This window comes from Channa argus, chromosome 3 (genome assembly GCF_033026475.1).
Source record: "Channa argus isolate prfri chromosome 3, Channa argus male v1.0, whole genome shotgun sequence".
NCBI lineage: Eukaryota > Metazoa > Chordata > Actinopteri > Anabantiformes > Channidae > Channa > Channa argus.
This window is the reverse complement of record NC_090199.1, coordinates 19,044,182-19,063,757: the sequence shown is the minus strand read 5'-3', so window position 1 is coordinate 19,063,757 and position 19,576 is coordinate 19,044,182. Positions and strand designations below refer to the sequence as shown.

Here is a 19,576-nt window from a genome sequence, read left to right as displayed (position 1 = left end):
GTGCCTGAGGCTCAAGTGTGTGCTTCTGAAATTAGTTACTGTTCTGAACTGAAATGATAAGTAAGAAAGTGAGATAGATGTGAGAATATTACTAAGCTTGTGTTTTTCTACATTACAGGAAACCAAAGGCAGCTGGCATGAAATATTTTAGTCTATCTGGTCAGACTGGTGGGTTTGATGTAGCTGCATAAAGGTGCTTCCCATTTTGTATAAAAGCATGTAAAAGACACATAGATTTAGTCAGTCAGCACATACATATCCAAAAGCAATGTAAAAGTAAGAGACATACACACAGGAGCAACTTGGAGTTCAGTGTCTTGCCCAAACTTAGTAGTAAACTTAGATAGTGGAAAATGTGCTCTACATCCTGAACGGCAGCCGCCCCACATACGTGCATTTTGTTCATTCACACCAGACTCAACTCATAGAAGCTGAGCGTTTTCTTCTAAAAATGTATGACATCATCTGGTTTCTGTTTTACTGTATTTTGTACATATTACTTTTAGATACAGTTCTGATTTACTGACATGGAAAAGAAAAATGACCTTTACACTACACATAGTTCCAAAAGTGAGAGATACTAACCTAAAACTATATAATATAATTTTAGCTATTTTTACACCCACAGCAGAGCAAATACATAAATAATCAGTTAAAAATGATGATGACAATGTGACATTATGCTGGTCATTTAATTCTGACTTGAAACAGTAATTTCCTTTCTTTCCTTCCCTTTATTGATACCTAAGTAGCCAGGTAACCTCTATACTTCCCCATTTCCTGATAACAGACAGGTCTATAAATACTAAAATGCTGTTGGATTTGTCCACACAGAACATAGTGCTTCTTCGCTGGATTACAAGTCATCGCACAGTATGTCTGAAGATCTTTATGCCAAGCTGGACCTCACCAAGAAAGTTAGATTTCAGAAAAGTGAAAATAAAGACAAAAACACAGAAGTCTGTGATGACACTGATAATTCAGCTAGCAAGGATACTTCAACAATTTACGACAACTATTGTGTGGAGGGGAGCACTCCTCCGAAATTAGATGACAGCACCACTGAAGACCAACAGCAAAGTATTTACCTACCTGTGTCTATAATAGATCCATTATGTAGTGTGTATATCTGTATATTTTCTGAGATGTTATTTGTTTTTAATGATTGTAATTATAACTGGATTTGAAAAAAGCCTTTTAAGACACTTTTAAGAAGGCAAATTTTTTATTAGATGCGTGTTAAGGTGGAGGAGTGTTACTAATTACTTTGAGACTGACTTACATCAAAGGTGTTTGTTTGTATTCTCAGTTGTTTCTGTCAGTGTGAATTCACATGAGAGGAATTTAGTCAAAGCTGCTGCAGTTTTTCTGGTGCTGCTGTGTCTTTTCCTCCTGGCTGCAGTCATTGTCATGTGTAAGTATTTCAAATAACTAAAAATCACTTTCTTGAATCAAACAGCAAAACATGGAAACATAAGTAATTTCTCACGTAACCTTGATGTTCGGCCCTTGTTACTCCAGGGATTCAAAACACAAGTCTTCTCTGTGAAATGAAAACCCTCAATATCAGCCTGACCACAGAGAGAGACCAACTACAAATAAGCTACAACAAAATGCAAAACAACTTTACCACCCTTAGCAGGGAGCAAGAACAACTCCAGAAAAATTACAGTCGCATTCAAAATCTCAATACTAACCTGACCCAAAGGACAGAACAGTTGGAGGAAGAAAAACAAAATTTGGGTGTCTTCAACAGCAACCTCACCCAACAGAGAGATCAACTAAAACAGCAGCTTGGTAAGTAAAGATATGAATAATGTTGTTGATTAAAGAAACAGTTCAGTGTTTAATGATGGATTCACCTACTGCTGAGAATTAGATGAGAACATCCAAAGCACTTTGACGTATGTATGTCTGGTAAATAAGAAGCTAGAGTCAAGAGCTGGTACCAGGACCAGTAAAGCTAAAGTTCACTAATTTAAACATTTGTAGAGAGTTAGATTGTGTTATTTGATTTGTCCTAAAATCAAAGTGTGAAACTGAGGCTATGTTTTAAGACACTGAACCCCAAGTGTCGTCCTGTTGGTCAGGTGATCACCTTGCATGGTGAATAAGAAGAAACACTGTACTTTAGATAAAAACACTCTAAAAATACCATTTACCAATTACATAGAGTTTTGATCGCATTCACATGATCACACACGAGTTTTTCAAGAAAAATATTTTTTTTCAGGTTTAACACCTTATTTGGTTTAGATTTGAAATTTTAGTATAGTTAAGCTGAGCTGATTTGAAAATGTTTGAAAAATACAACTATGTGAGACTCCTGTAAAATACAATTCTGTAGGTCATTGAGATGTGTGAGATGCTCTCTCTACAAACCCTTCTGTGGCTCATATGAAAGGGCAGGAACAAGCCAGATGTAAGGGCAGAGAGGTCGGACCTCTCGTTGGTTGCTCTACTCCCCACATTGCATTTTTGATTGTTCTTGTTATGTTTTTACTTCTTAATTTATATCAGATATAATAAAAACAGTTTGATAGAAGGTATATTTCATTACCGTGTAACTAACTGTTTCTAACTGTTAGTGGTGGTGTTTATTTACTGTACAGACAGTGGTATCAGTCCTTTAGAAAGCTGTGAGAATCAACCCTAAAACCCAGAAATAAGTTAGCATTGGGTTCCCTTGTAAAAACCTCCCTTGCAAAGGTTTTTAGTTAACACAAAGTCAAGAGATTTTCAGTTTTTCAGAAGAAAAATGAAACTGAGTAAACCATGAGTACGTTATGTGTACTAAGTATATTACATGTCTTAAACAAGGCCTTTACAGTCTCATTGGGTTATAACTCATGATCAGCTTAATCAGGTCACGCTAAATGAAATCACAATGGAATTTTGGTTGTGTGGATGTTTAAATCCTGCAACAGTGCTATAGATTTATAGCCTCACAGTAGCTTTGTACTTCTACCAATTGTAAAAGGTTAAAAAAAAAAAAAATCATAGTGTGTAATTTATGTTGCTGAAAAAACATAAACTTCATAAACAAACTAACATAAACTTCTGTTTATCATAAAGCTTATTTTCTACAATAGTCCAAATGTCAATGCAAGAATCCCAATGAATGTTGGAAAGGGAACTAGAAAGAGGCTAACTACTGATTTGTCCTACAGAAAAAATATCATTCCTATGGCACTTTAATATTATTACTAACACTCTGATTCAAAGTAAAGTATGCGTATTTCCCAAAATGTTGAACTATTTCTTCATGTTGTGTTGTTGAACAGAGACTTCACGCTGTATAGGAAATTGTACAAGGTTTGGCAATAGCTGTTTGTTCATTTCAAACTCAACAAAAACCTGGAATGAAAGTAACCAGGTCTGTAATGGTCTTGGTGGACAGCTGGTGATAATAAACACACAAGAGAAACAGGTGAGTTGACTAAAAGGTTTCTTTATCTTGAAGCTATTGTCATTCAGTACTCCTATAAAAATATAATCTTATTTTAAAGATATTGGGAAGTACCACAAAAAAAAACCTTTTAGATTTCAGTATTAAAACCTGTAAAAACTAATATAAATTGTTCGATGATAATGTTTTTAGAAACTTATATAACACAGGAGTAAAAATGTTTTCCCCGAGTGATTTAGAAAAATAAATGTACAGTTCATGTGATTTTTTTTAAGTGGTAGAAAACATTAATATTGGGCATTTAAACATTGGGTCTTTCACAAAGACAGAAGAGGATTAAAGCAGTATGATAAAACAGGGTCATTCTTCATGAAATGTTTATAAAGGAAATAAATTGTTTCTATTAAATTTAACAAAGCTGCACAAATGAGCAAAGGGATAAAAACAGGGAAACAGGAAATGAGTCTGACCTTTCAATACAGTTTTTTTTTTTTAAACAGTCATATTTCATCTTTGTCACAGTAGGAAGTAGATGACTGAGTGAGTAGAACATGAAAGGTATCACATAACATTTACAGTGGTTCTGTTGTGTTCTTAGTTCATCTAAGCAAGTCATCAGTGTGACAATGATCCAACACAAACATCACTTGACCTTGGAATCTGAAGAAGTTACACAGAATTAAGAATTAAGCATTTTTACTTTATTAACAATGACTATAATATTTTTACCTGTGATCTTTATGACAAAGGGAGCAATCCTTTGACAAACTGATCAATTATCTCTGATGATAACTAACATTCATGTTAATGTCTCTTTAAATCTAGGATTTCCTCAGTTCAACATTAGGGAAGAGCTCCTGGATTGGTCTGACTGATCAACAGAATGAAGGAGTCTGGAAATGGGTAGATGGAACAGTGGTCAACAGGACGTAAGACATTTTCCACTTTCATCTGATTGTCATTATGTTACTTTTAAAAATTGGACAGCGTGAAAGAACAGTGAGACAAACAACAAGATACTTTCTCTGTTGTATATTGACAAGATACTGACAATGAGAAACTGGTTTTTAATGAAATCTATCTGATAATTAGTTTCAAAATAAGTTTCTAAATTAAACAAATATGCTTTACTCTGTTAGTATTTACTTAAAAATATTATTTAATATTTTACTAATGATTAACATTTTGCTGAGTATGTTTTTGTTCACCTCTAGGTTCTGGCCAAGTCCACAGCCAGATAACTGGCTGGGAAATGAAAACTGTGCTCAGATTTCAAAACAATATACTGCTCCAAATAACTGGAATGATTTATCCTGCAATAGTCAATTAAATTTTGTTTGTGAGAAAATTTGGTAAAATCAAATTATTAATGAATGTTTTTGACTGATTGCACACATAACTCACAGATGGAAAAATAACACACGTGCTGTTTCTCATTGGTAAAATAACTTGTTTACAGTAATTGTTGTATTAATTGTTGTAATTATTTGTTGTGGGCTGGAAATCAAATAAAAACAATAAATAAATTAGTTGAATTATCTTTGTGTCACATTTAGGTTAAGGGAGGACCCAAGTGAAGAGACTGTAAGAGCGATTGCAAATAACGAGGGGCTTTATTGACAGATGTAAATAAATAGTTTACAGAAGTCGCTCCTAACAGGAGGATACTAGGAACCGGCTACAGAACAAAGAAAACTCAGACTAACCAAAGGGACCAGAACATGAGGGGGATTAACTTAACAGATAGTAAGAAGGTAACTTAGGACAACAGGCTCAGGAAACAAATAAGACTCAGATAAACAAATCTTATAACAGGTAAGTACACAGAGGGGAACTAAGGAAAACTGATAAACAGAGGGAAACCAGATAAATAAGGCACAGACAAACAAAAATCCCTACACAGGAAAACAACGAGGAAGTCTAAGGAAACTAACAAACAGATAAACTAAATTAACAAGACAAGGAAAAACAAAACAGCAAGCAGGCACATCACCAAAACTCAGACCAAAGGGGAAAGCTGCACAGGGTCCCAAAAACAAAAGTCCAGGAGATACAAGAGTCCCGAATGCAAGAGTCCATGAAATACACTAACAGCTTTTACCTAGAGTCCAGAGCCTGAGGGGTTGGTGAGGGTAATAATGATGACGATGACAATGACAGCGGTGACGACGACGAAGACAGTGCCAACGATGGCAGAGACCACATTAACAATGAAAAGGATCTGGCAGGGGAGTGAAGGGAAGACTGAACTTAAATAGAGGGTGGAACAGGTGCAAACAATGAGGGACAACGAGGGCAAAGCTGGGGAAAAGAACCAAGGACAGGAAGTAAGGAGAAGGGGCCACAAAATAAAAGTCCAGGGACAGGAAGTGCAACAAGACCCTGACACTTTGTATTTGTGTGACCTATTAAGATTTCAATCTTACAACAAATGTTTTCGATTTTTATTTGTTAAACCGTAAAACACTTGGTCTGTACTTCTACTGACATTCAATCAGATTTCAGACATCTGACAGAAACCATTTCTGGAAGTCAGTAGACGACCTAAACAGACCCTAAACATAGATATTTACCTGTTGCCATTTGACACATTGTATCTGTTTGTACACTGTTACTTGTGTTATATTTATTACACATTTCTTTAGTAGAATACAAGTAGAAAATATAGGAGATATGTACACAGTAATTTAAAACACAAAAATGTTGCTTCAGCAGCTAAAGTGTCAAGTACATTTGGGTGCAAAAGTTTGAATTCTCTTATTTTGAAATTTCCAAAAATAACAAACAAAAATGTTTTTCTATCAACACAATATTTAATGCACATTTATATAGTAGAATTTTTCTTCCATCAGAACTTATGTTGTTTTTCTTTGTTAGTAAGAAGGGTAAGACTCTCCGTCCATGTATAGATTACTGGGGGTTAAACAACATAACACTCAAGAACAAATACCCTCTCACTCTGCTTAACTCTGCCTTTGAGCCCTTACTGGGTGCAGCCGTCTTCACCAAGCTAGATCTCCGCAACGCCTACCATCCGGTCTGAATCCGCGAGGGGGATGAGTGGAAGACAGCGTTCAACATACCACTGGGTCAGTTCGAGTATCTGGTAATGCCTTTCGATTTAACTAATGCTCCAGCGGTTTTTCAGTCTCTGATCAACAGTGTGCTTCGTGACTTCATCAACAGGTTTGTTTTTGTTTACTTAGACGACATACTAATTTTTTCACGCAATCTTCACGATCACCAACAACATGTTCGGCTGGTGTTACAGAGGCTACTGGAGAACAGACTCTGTTAAGTGCGAATTTCATGTCAAAACTATGTCGTTCTTAGGATTTCTTATTGGTGAGGGAGAGGTGAAGCCTGACCCCGAGAAGACACACGCAGTCAGGGAATGGCCAAGACCTGGGACCAGGAAACAGCTGCAACGCTTTCTGGGCTTCGCCAATTTCTATCGCAGATTTATCAAAAACTAAAGCACAATCGCCGCCCCCCTGACCAAAATAAAATCTCCAATTGCCCCATTCCGCTGGACGGAGAAAGCCGAGGGCAATTTCACCCGACTTAAAGAGCAGTTCACCTCTCCGCCCATCCTGTCTCAGCCCGACACCTCTCGCCAGTTTGTAGTCGAGGTGGATGCCTCAGAGGTTGGCGTGGATGCCGTTCTTTCCCAGCGCAGTGAGGGCGACCAGAAGCTGCGGCCATGCGCCTTCTTCTCGCGCCAATTCTCCCCTGCCGAGAGGAACTATTCTGTGGGTGATCGCGAGCTCCTGGCGATTAAGCTGGCACTGGAGGAGTGGCGGCATTGGCTAGAGGGGGCGCCACAACCATTTATCATTTGGACTGACCATAAAAATCTCGCTCACCTCAGGACTGCCAAGCGACTCAACTCCCGCTAAGCCCGATGGTCCCTTTTCTTTGACCGCTTCAATTTTTCCCTCACCTACCGCCCCGGGTCAAAGAACATCAAACCCGACGCTTTGTCCCGCATCCATGCCCCCGAGACAACTCCCCATGATCTCGAACCCATTCTCCACCCATCATGTGTACTGGGGGCCTTCACCTGGGAGAATGAACAAACTGTGCGCACGGCCCAGCAGCAGGAGCCCGATCCCGGTACCGGACCCCCAGGTCTCCTTTTCTTTCCTTCTCGGGTTCGCTCCCAGGTCCTCCAGTGGGCCCACTGCTCCAAGTTCTCCTGTCATACCACTATTCTCACCATCGTCGACCGCTTCTGCAAAGCGGTCCACTTTGTCCCCTGCCAAAATTACCTGCGGCCACAGAAACAGCTCAGCTTCTCACCCAGCATGTTCTCCGTCTCCATGGAATCCCTCACGATATTGTTTCAGACCATGGCCCACAGTTTGTCTCTCAGGTTTGGAAGGCATTCTGTAACGCTCTGGGGGCAACCGTCAGTTTGTCCTCCGGGTTCCACCCCCAATCCAATGGTCAAACTGAGCGTCCAAACCGGAGTCTGGAAACCGCCCTCAGATGTGTCACCCCGCCACCTGGAGTTCATTCATTCCATGGATTGAATATGCCTATAACTCTCTCACTTCCTCTGCCACAGGTCTCTCGCCCTTTATGTGCTCCTTAGGGTACCAACCACCAATGTTCCCAAATCCCAAACATCCGCCATTGCCGTAGGCTATGGAGAGAGGCCCGGGCAGCCCTCCTCCGGACAACACAGAGAAACAAGCTCCTCGCCGACCGTCGGAGAACCCCGGCCCCCACCTATAAACCAGGTCAGACTATCTACCTTTCCACTCAAAATATTCCTCTACATATCGAATCTCGAAAATTAGCCCCCAGATATATCGGCCCCTTCCCTATTGAAATAATAATTAAACCATCCGCTGTACAACTCAAACTCCCCAGAAATATGAGAGTGCATCCCGTGTTGCACGTATCTCAGTTAAAACCTATCTCTTCCAGTCCTTTGTGAGAAAATTTGGTAAAATCTAATTATTAATTAATGTTTTTGACTGATTCTACACATAACTCACAGATGGAAAAATAACACGTGCTGTTTCTCATTGGTAAAATAACTTGTTTACAGTAATTGTTGTATTAATTTTTGTAATTATTTGTTGTGGGCTGAGAATCAAATAAAAACAATAAATAAATTAGTTGGATTGTCTTTATATTTGTGTGACCTATTAATAAGGACTTAAAGATTTCAATTTTCAAACAAATGTTTTCGATCTTAAGGATTTTTATTTGTTAAACCGTAAAAGACTTGGTCTGCAGTTCTACTGACATTCACTCCGATTTTAGACATCTGACAGAGACCATTTCTGGAAGTCAGAAGACGTCCTAAACAGACTCTAAACATAGATATTTACCTGTTGCCATTTGAGACGTGTACCTGTTTGTACACTGTTACTTACCCTAAAACCAATATTAGACGTGTTGTTTCAGCAAGAATACAAGTAGAAAATATAGTAAATATGTACACAGTAATTTAAAACACAAGATTGTAGCTTCAGTTGCTAAACTGTCAAGTACATTTTGGTGCAAAAGTTTGAATTCTCTTATTTTGAAATTACCAAAACTAAACAAAACTAAACATTTTTCTTCCATCAGAATTTATGTGAAGTGAGAAGAAGATTTGGAGAGATATGAAAGAATGAGTGCTTGCATCCTTTGCTGAAGCATGGTAGGGGTCTGTCATGGCTTAGGGTTATGGTGTTGGTGATGTTATCTGAATGAATGGGGTCATGAATGCTGTGATATGAAGAAAGGTTTGAATCCATCATGCCATTTCTTCTAGAAAGCATCTGATTGGGAACAGTTTTACTTTTCAATATAACAATGATCCCAACCACACTGCTAATGTAGTGAAATTATATTTAAAAACAAAAACAACCAATGAAACACTGACATTCATGGACTGGCCTTCACAGGATCTTGAATCTCATGGAAGCAACATGGGATCACCTGGACAGAGAAAGACATAAAAGCCTAAGAAAACTCTGGGAAATAGTAAAACAAACTGGTAAAAGATTACTTAAGTAAACTTTGAGAAAGTCTCCTCAAAAGATTCAGGATGTGCTGAATCCATTAGAGGTCACACTGCTGTAGAAGCTGTTTTGTTGTGAAACATGTCTTTTTTAACATTATCTATATATTTCCTGTGTTTTCTGGAGATATAGAAACATAAATAAATTAAATAAATTCAAAACTTGCTAAACCAGCAAAGCTGATTGTAGCTCAGAAGATGGAGCAGGTTGTCCAACAGCTGTAGATTCAGAGGGTTGATCTCTGGCTCAGTGTAGACAGAAAAGTTGCATAAGAATAAGTTAACATCTTCAAGTCAAGTCAAGTCAAGTGGCTTTTATTGTCATTTCTACTATACACAGTGGTATACAGTAAACAGTAGAAACGAGATAGCGTTCCTCCAAGAACCAAGGTGCTACAAACAACACAAGCTATAGTAAAGTGCATCGAGTGCAACCAAGTGCAACAGTGCAGACGAAAAACAGTACAGACAGACAGTGTAGACAGACAACACAAGTAACACAGGACAGGACACAAAACCCAAGACAGTGCCGACCAGTAAACCTACTGTATACTATTTTACAGTACAGTACAGTACAGTCAAGTGTGCTAGGGGTGTAAAAAAAGAGCAGCATATAAACGGTATAGTGCATTTAAATGTCCAGCATGTAAACAGTGCAATTGCATTGGAATGTGCAAAAAAACAGCAGGTAAACAGTGTAGTGCGGTAAATGTAGAATGATAAAAGTAAATAAATAATAAATAAGTGGTGATGGAATGAGATGAGTAGTGAGTGATGAGAATGTGCTGAGTTCGGTTTGTAGTGTGTTTAAGTTCTATTTCAGTTCTGTGTGTTGAGGAGCCTGATGGCTTGCGGGAAAAAACTGTTGCATAGTCTGGATGTGGTGGCCCGAATGCTTCGGAACCTCTTTCCTGATGGCAGGAGTGTGAAGAGTGTGTGTGATGGGTGTGTGGGGTCGTCCACAATGCTGTTGGCTTTGCGGATGCATCGTGTTGTGTAAATGTGCATAATAGAGGGCAGAGAGACTCCGATGATCTTCTCAGCTGTCCTCACTATCCTCTGCAGGGTCTTGCGATCCGCGACGGTGCAGTTCCCAAACCAGGCAGTGATGCAGCTTCTCAGGATGCTCTCAATGGTCCCTCTGTAGAACATGGTCAGGATGGGGGGAGGGAGATGGGCTTTCCTCAGCCTTCTCAGGAAGTAGAGACGCTGCTGGGCCTTCTTGGTGACGGAGCTGGTGTTGACTGACCAGGTGAGGTTGTCCGCCAGATGAACACCAAGGAATTTGGTGCTCTTGACTATCTCCACTGAGGATCCATCGATGATCAATGGAGAATGGTTGCTCTGTGTTCTCCTGAAGTCCACAACTATCTCTTTAGTTTTGTCAATGTTCAGAGACAGGTTGTTTGCTCCACACCAGGCTGTTAATCGTTGCACCTCCTCTCTGTAACCTGACACTGATTAGACCCACCACGGTCGTGTCATCGGCAAACTTGACTATGTGGTTTGAGCTGTGCATTGCTACATAGTCGTGCGTCAGCAGAGTGAACAGCAGAGGGCTGAGCACACAGCCCTGAGGGGCTCCAGTGCTCAGTGTGGTGGTGCTGGAGATGTTGTTCCCGATCCGGACTGACTGGGGTCACCCAGTTAGGAAGTCCAGAATTCAGTTGCAGAGGGAGGTGTTCAGGCCCAGTATGCTCAATTTCTCGATCAGGTGCTGAGGGATGATTGTGTTGAATGCTGAGCTGAAGTCAATGAACAGCATTCGTACGTATGAGTCCTTATTGTCCAGGTGGGTGAGGGCCAGATGGAGGGTCGTGGAGATGGCATCGTCCGTGGAACGATTTGGACGATACGCAAACTGCATGGGGTCCAGGGAGGTTGGGAGTTGGGTCTTAATGTGCCTCATGACGAGCCTCTCGAAGAACTTAATCACGATGGGTGTGAGCGCGACGGGACGATAGTCATTGAGGCAGGAGACAGTAGACTTCTTAGGCACGGGCACGATGGTCGTTGCCTTGAGGCACGTAGGAACAACGTTGCTGCTCAGGGAGATGTTGAAGATGTCTGTGAAGACATCCGCTAGCTGTTCTGCGCACTCCCTGAGCACTCTGCCAGGAATGTTGTCTGGTCCAGCAGACTTCCGTGGATTAACTCTGCATAGAGTTTTCCTCACTTCAGCTGTGGTTAGACAGAGCACCTGGTCACTGGGAGGAGGAGTGGACTTCCTCGCCTTCACATTGTTCTGTGCCTCAAACCGGGCGTAGAAGTGGTTAAGCGCATCTGGGAAGAGGCGTCGCGGTCACAAGCAGGTGAAGTTGTCTTATAGTTCGTGATCGCCTGGATGCCCTGCCACATGCGCCGGGTGTCTCCGCTGTCTTCGAAGTGGTCGTGGATTTTCTTTGTGTGTACGCGCTTTGCCTCTCTAATGGCACGGGACAGTTTGGCCCTTGCTGTTCTCAAGGCCGTCTTGTCCCCTGTTCTGAAGGCAGCGTCTCTTTGTTTTAGCAGCGCACACACGTTAGCATTTATCCACGGCTTCCTGTTGGAGTGTGTAGTGATGGTCTTGGAGATGGTCACATCATCAACGCACTTGCTGATGTAGCTGGTTACTGTTGACGTGTATTCCTCCAAGTTGATGGAATCGCCGTTGGTTGCGGCCTCCCTAAACATGTCCCAGTCAGTGCACTCAAAACAGTCTTGAAGAGCAGAAATAGCTCCTGCTGGCCAGGTTTTCACCTGTTTCAGAACCGGTTTAGAGCATCTGACGAGCGGTCTGTATGCTGGAATTAGCATAACCGAGATGTGGTCTGAGTAGCCGAGATGGGGGTGGGGCTCCGCACGATACGCTCCGCGGATGTTTGTGTAAACAAGATCCAGCGTGTTCCCTCCTCTCGTTGCAAAGTCCACATGCTGATGGAGTTTAGGGAGCACAGTCCTGAGATTCGCAGGGTTGAAATCTCCGGCAATAATAAACAGTCCGTCGGGGTGAGCATTCTGCAGGTCGCTAATAGCAACGTAGAGTTCACACAGTGCCTCCTTAGCATTAGCGCTGGGGGGAATGTACACTCCGACAATGAAAACAGTGGTGAATTCCCGTGGTAAATAGAACGGTCTGCATCTAACAGTCACGAACTCCACTAGCGATGAGCAGAAACGTGAGACAAGCACAGAGTTCTTGCACCATTCCGTGTTGATATAAACACACACGCCACCACCGCGAGTCTTACTGCACGGAGCAGCGTTTCTGTCGGCATGAAACACGGTTAGCCCATCTAGCTGGATGGCGGCTTCCGGAACTGTGTCACTGAGCCACGTCTCCGTGAAAACAAAGATGCAGCAGTCTCTGAATTCTCGCCGCGTGGTCCGCTGGAGTCGGATGTAGTCTAGTTTATTGTCCAGGGAGCAGACGTTGGAGAGGAGAATGGACGGTAGAGCCGGCCGGCTAGGGTTAGCATTTAGCCTAGCACGGACACCCGCCCACTTGCCGCGTTTCCGCTTCCTCGAGCAGCGCTTCCGACGTCCCCTCACCTGGCCACCGGCGTCAGGTGACACCGAGGGCTGGGGGCCTGGGCTTTGTCGCTGGGGTCGTAGCAAGCCGAGGTCGCGAAGGATCTTGTTTATTCATGCAGAGCAAGAGGAAACAGTTTCTTACCCATTACTTTCTTTGTCTTTATCCCTTCACATTACTGTTCTTGATATTATTCCGAACTAGATTATGAATGTTAAATGAACAGACTGTGAATCAATCGGAGAAAATAAACAAAGATTAATTAGTGATACAGCACTTTGTGTTGGTTGGTCACTTGTTATTCCTGCTTCATGTCCTTTGTTTTTCTTCCCTTTATTAAACACATGCAGGTATTTAACTTCTAAACGTCCCTGTTCCATAGGACTGGTCATATAAATGCAAAAATACAGTTGGACTTGTCTAAACAGAACAAAGCACGTCAAAATTAGGTGAAGTCATAAAACAGGTGAAGCTATACAGTCATGTCTGAGGAGACCAAGCCAGACTTTGGCAGAAAAGTTGGAATTAAGACAGATGAGGACACAAGCACAGACGTCTGTGACAACACCTATGAGACCATTTAAGAAAACGACCGAAATTACAGGACCACATTACTGAGGGCCAACAGCAAAGTATGTAACTGTCTGTCTGTGTAGCTGTGTCATGTGTCCTAATTTACACACTATAATTAAGACATTAACTTCTTTTCCTTTCGGCTGCTCCCTTTCAGGGGTCGCCACAGCGAATCATGTGCCTCCATCTAACTCTGTCCTCTGCATCCTCTTCACTCACACCAACTAACTTCATGTCCTCCCTCACTACATCCATAAATCTCCTCTTTGGTCTTCCTCTAGACCTCCTGCCTGGCAGCTCCAACCTCAGCATCCTTCTACCGATATATTCACAGTTTCTCCTCTGAACATGTCCAAACCACCTCAATCTGGCCTCTCTGACTTTATCTCCAAAACATCTAACATGAGCTGTCCCTCTGATGTACTCATTCCTGATCCTGTCCATCCTCGTCACTCCCAAAGAGAACCTCAACATCTTAAGCTCTGCTACCTCCAGCTCTGCCTCCTGTCTTTTCTTCAGTGCCACTGTCTCTAAGCCGAACAACATTGCTGGTCTCACCACCGTCTTGAACACCTTTCCTTTCATTCTTGCTGATACTCTTTTATCACACAACACACCTGACACTTTTCTCCACCCGTTCCAACCTGCCTGCACTCGCCTCTTCACCTCTTTTCCACACTCACCGTTGCTCTGAACCGTTGACCCTAAATACTTAAAGTCCTGCACCTTCTTCACCTCTGCTCCCTGTAACCTCACCGTTCCACCTGGGTCCCTCTCATTCACACACATGTATTCTGTCTTGCTGCGGCTAAGCTTCAATCCTCTGTTTTCCAGAGCAGACCTCCACTTCTCTAGATTTTCCTCCACCTGCTCCCTGCTCTCACTACAAATAACAATGTCATCTGCAAACATCATAGTCCATGGAGATTCTTGTCTAACCTCATCTGTCAGTCTGTCCATCACCAGAGCAAACAAGAAGGGGCTCAAAGCCGATCCTTGATGCAGACCCACCTCCACCTTGAACTCCTCTGTCACACCTACAGCACACCTCACCACTGTCTTACAGCTCTCATACATGTCCTGCACCACTCTAACATACTTCTCTGCCACTCCAGACGTCCTCATACAATACCACAGCTCCTCTCTCGGCACCCTGTCATACGCTTTTTCTAAATCTACGAAGACACAATGCAACTCCCTATGACCCTCTCTGTACTTCTCCATCAGCATCCTCAAAGCAAATACTGCATCTGTTGTACTCTTTCTAGGCATGAAACCATATTGCTGCTCACAAATGTTCACCTCTGCCCTTAGCCGAGCTTCCACTACTCTTTCCCACAACTTCATTGTGTGACTCATCAGCTTTATTCCTCTGTAGTTGCCACAGCTCTGCACATATCCCTTGTTCTTAAAAATTGGTACCAGTACACTTTTCCTCCAGTCCTCTGGCATCCTCTCACTCTCCAAGATCTTGTTAAACAAACTAGTCAAAAACTCTACTGCCACCTCTCCTAGACACTTCCATACCTCCACAGGTATGTCATCAGGACCAACTGCCTTTCCACTCTTCATCCTCTTCAATGTCCTCCTCACTTCACTCTTACTAATCTTTGCTACTTCCTGCTTCACAACAGTCACCTCTTCTACTCTTCGTTCCCTTTCATTTTCCTCGTTCATCAACTCTTCAAAGTACTCCTTCCATCTTCCCATCCAACTACTGGCACCTGTCAATACATTTCCATCCTTATCTTTAATCACCCTAACCTGCTGCACATCCTTTCCATCTCTATCTCTTTGTCTGGCCAACCTGTACAAATCCACCTCTCCCTCTTTAGTGTCCAACCTAGCATACAAGTCCTCATATGCTCTTTGTTTGGCCTTTGCCACCTCTATCTTCACCTTACGATGTATCTCCCTGTACTCTTGTCTACTCTCTTCAGTCCTCTCAGTGTCCCACTTCTTCTTAGCTAACCTCTTTCTCTGTATACACTCCTGAACTTCCTCGTTCCACCACCAAGTCTCCTTGTCCGCTTTCCTCTTTCCAGATGACACACCGAGTACCCTCCTACCTGTCTCCCTGATCAAATTAGCTGTAGTAGTCCAGTCATCTGGAAGCACCTCCAAACCACCAAGAGTCTGTCTCAGCTCCTCCCTGAAAACTAAACGACATTCTTCCTTTTTCAACTTCCACCACTTCGTCCTCTGCTCTGCCTTAGTCCTCCTTATCTTCCTCACCACCAGCATCATTTTACACACCACCATCCTGTGTTGTCTGGCTACACTCTCCCCTACCAATGATTTACAGTCACTGATCTCTTTCAGATTACAACGAAGATGTAGTCTACCTGAGTGCTTCTCCCTCCGCTCTTGTACGTCACCCTATGTTCCTGCCTCTTCTGAAAGAAAGTGTTTACTACAGCCATTTCCATTCTCTTTGCAAAGTCAACCACCATCTGACCTTCTGCGTTCCTGTCCTGAACACCAAACCTGCCCATAACAGTCTCATCACCTCTGTTCCCTTCACCTACATGCCCATTGAAATCTGCACCAATGACAACTCTCTCACCTCTGGGGATGCTCTGCATCACTTAATCTAACTCACTCCAGAATTTCTCCTTCTCTTCTAACTCACATCCTACCTGTGGGGCATAACCACTCACAACATTGAACATCACCCCTTCAACTTCCAGCTTCAGACTCATCAACCTGTCTGATACTCTTTTCACCTCTAGAACATTCCTCACAAAATCCTCTTTCAATATAACTCCTACTCCATTTCTCTTCCTATCTGACCCATGGTAAAACAACTTGAACCCTGCTCCTAAGCTTCTAGCCTTGCTACCTTTCCACCTGGTCTCCTGGACACACAGCATGTCCACCTTCCTTCTCTGCATCATGTCGATCAACTCCCTAGCCTTCCCTGTCATAGTACCAACATTCAAAGTCCCTACTGTCAGTCCTACATTCTTAGCTTTCCTCTTCTCTCTCTGCCTACGAACACACCTTCCTCCTCTTCTTCTTCGTCTTCGACCAACAGTAGTCCAATTTCCACCGGTACCCTGTAGGTCTACAGCACCGGTGGCGGTCGTTGTTAACCCGGGCCCCGACCGATCCAGTATGGAAGTCTTTGTCACGATTCGCATGTTTGATTTGGCATGTGTTTTACGTCGGATGCCCTTCCTGCCACAACCCTCTGCATTTATCCAGACTTGGGACTGGCACAAGAAGACACTGGCTTGTGCCCCCTTGCGGTTGCATTATAATTAAGACATTAACATTTTGATTTATTGTGTTGAAGACAAACATATATCAATGCAACATGTTGTTCAGTTATGGACATTAAAAAGGAAAAGTCATTTAAATTATACTTTTAGCCTATGAATAATGTTCAACGTAATAAAAAACATTTGTATTTATGTTAACAGCATAATAAATGCACATTTATCATGTCATTTATGAAATATGTTGTTATAAAAATAATTTCTGTTATAAAAGTGTATTAAAAGTAAAATATTTTAACTACTTAAGTAGTAATTAAATGCACAATATCATTAATATATTTTTAATTTCTGTTATTCTTGAAAAGAATTACAGAAAGTGCTAAATCACAAATATACTGAATCTTTGACTATTTTTACTGAACCTATTAAAGTACACTACTACTGAATATGTTACTAGATTTGAATACATTTATTTTTTTCTAAGTGTACTGATGCCTGTAAATGCAACTTTAATCTAAACTGTATATTTTTACTTGGTATTTTTAATACCAGTACCTAAACCTCCCATCACTCCTGTTTCTTTGTGTTCTCAGTCAATTCAGTCAAAATAAGTTCAGGGAAGAAGAATCTTGTCCGAACTGCGGCTGTTTTTCTGGCGTTGCTGTGTGTTCTCCTCCTGGTAACAATCATTGAGCTGGTGATCCTATGTAAGTTATACCAGATTATAGATAAACATTGTGATAGATTTACCTTATACAGTTATGATTTAAATGATTGTTGATATTTTGCATTCTGGACCTTTTCTGTGTTGATTCAAGATGAATGAATCAATGCCAAACTTAACTTTTTGAAGATTGTAAACAGCAACCTCACCCAACAGCTTGGTGAGTGAAGATATGAATAATGTGGTTGATTGAAGAAACAGTTCAGTGTTTAATGATGGATTCACTTACTGCTAAGAAGTAGATGAGAACATCCAAAGTACTTTGATATATGTATGTCTGATACATATGAACCTTGAATCGTGAGCTGGTACCAGGACCATTAAAGCTAAAGTACACTAATTTAAACATTTGTAGAGTTAGATTGTGTTGTTTGATTTATCCTAATATGAAAGTGTGAAATTGAGGCTATTTTTATAGACACTGAACCCCAAGTTTCATCCTGTTGGTCATGTGATCACCTTGCATGGTGAATAAGAGGAAACATTGTACTTCAGATAAAATAACTGTCTAAAAATATAATTTGCCAATTACATAGAGTTTTGACCGCATACACACAATCATACACATGAGTTTAACGTTTTTTGGTTTAGATTTAAAATTTTAGTATACTTTACAGTCTCATTGTGTTGTAACGCATGATCAGCTTAATCAGCTCGCTAAATCAAATCACAAAGTGGAATTTTGGTGGTTGGGATGTTTAAATCATGCGACTGTGCTGAAGGTCTTTTATAGCCTCACGGTAGCTTTTTACTTCTGCCAATTGTATTTAAACTTAGAAAATCAAAATGTGCAGATTATGCTGCTGGAAAGAAAAGTGTATAAAACTTCTGTTTATCATGAAGCTTATTTTCCACAATAGTTCTAATGTCAATGCAAAAATCCCATTGAATGTTTGTAAAGGAAACTAGAAAGATGCTAACTTCTGTTTTGTCCTAGAGAGAAAACATCATTTCTATGGCACTCTAATATTATTACAAACACTCTGATTCAAAGTAAAGTATGCTTATTTCCCAAAATGTTGAACTATTTCTTCATGTTGTGTTGTAAAACAGAGACTTCATGCTGTACAGGGAAATGGACAAGGTTTGGCAAAAGTTGTTGGTTCTTTTCTAACTAGATGAAAAGCTGGAGTGAAAGTAAACAATGCTGTGAAGATCTTGATGGACAGCTGGCGATAATAAATAAACAAGAGAAACAAGTGAGTTGACTAAAACGTTTCTTTATCTTGGCGCCATTGTTATTCAGTCTTTATGTATTATTTTCAATAATCTTGTTTTAAAGCTATTAGGGTACAAGGAGCCACAAAACAAATCTTTCCTCTGAACATTTATTTTTTGAACTTATAATAAAAGATACTGGTAAGTATTAATAAGGGTTTCAAAAACATAAATAAAGACTGGAGTAAAACAAACCTGTTTACAGTAAGGAATTTACAAAAAACGAAGTTCAGTTAATATGATTTTATAAGTGGTAGACAGTTAAACATTTGGTCTTTTAAAAAGTTACGTGACATAGCAGGTTAGAGTCCCTAAAATGTAACTTCAGTAATTTTAACAAACATGCAGAAATAAGCAGGAAGATGAAACAAAAACAGGAAACAAGTCTTTCAGACCTGTCAATTGTGTTTTGTTTTGTCAGGTTTGACATTTCTGAATAGGAAATTACAAGTATCACATAAGAATTACAATGGCACTGTTGTGTTCTGTATCTCCGAGTTTGACTTGACCTCTAAATCTGAAGAAAATACACAGAATGAGCCCTTCCTTTTTTAATTTTTAACTGCGATTATTATAGAACATTCTTGGTACATATTGTATAACTAATCTCTTTGACTATACAATAAAGAAAAAGAAAACATCTCTGATAAAAATTAACAGCCACCTGAACACCTCTATGAAATCTAGGATTTCATCAATTCATTGGTCCAGAATGCCTGGATTGGTCTCACTGATCACTGAGCTTTTTAGAGTCTGGAAATGGGTTGATGGAAAAGTGGTCAACAAGACGTAAGACTTCCTTTCTTTACTTTTCTTGAAAAGGATTTCAGAAAGTACTATAGCACAAATATACTGTATTAATGTACACTACTACTGAATATGTTACTAGATTTGAATA

The 19,576-nt window shown here is 40.8% G+C and overlaps 1 protein-coding gene across 1 annotated transcript; it reads left to right on the top strand.

Moving 5' to 3' along the window:
• The first annotated feature begins 840 nt into the window (after window positions 1-840).
• On the top strand, window positions 841-4,929 carry LOC137124031 (C-type lectin domain family 10 member A-like). The gene is made up of 6 exons (XM_067498621.1): window positions 841-1,080; window positions 1,310-1,414; window positions 1,522-1,797; window positions 3,285-3,430; window positions 4,235-4,338; window positions 4,624-4,929. The coding sequence occupies exons 1-6, from the start codon at window positions 876-878 to the stop codon at window positions 4,763-4,765; spliced, it is 978 nt and encodes a 325-aa protein (XP_067354722.1). The 5' UTR covers window positions 841-875; the 3' UTR covers window positions 4,766-4,929.
• The last annotated feature ends 14,647 nt before the right edge of the window (window positions 4,930-19,576 follow it).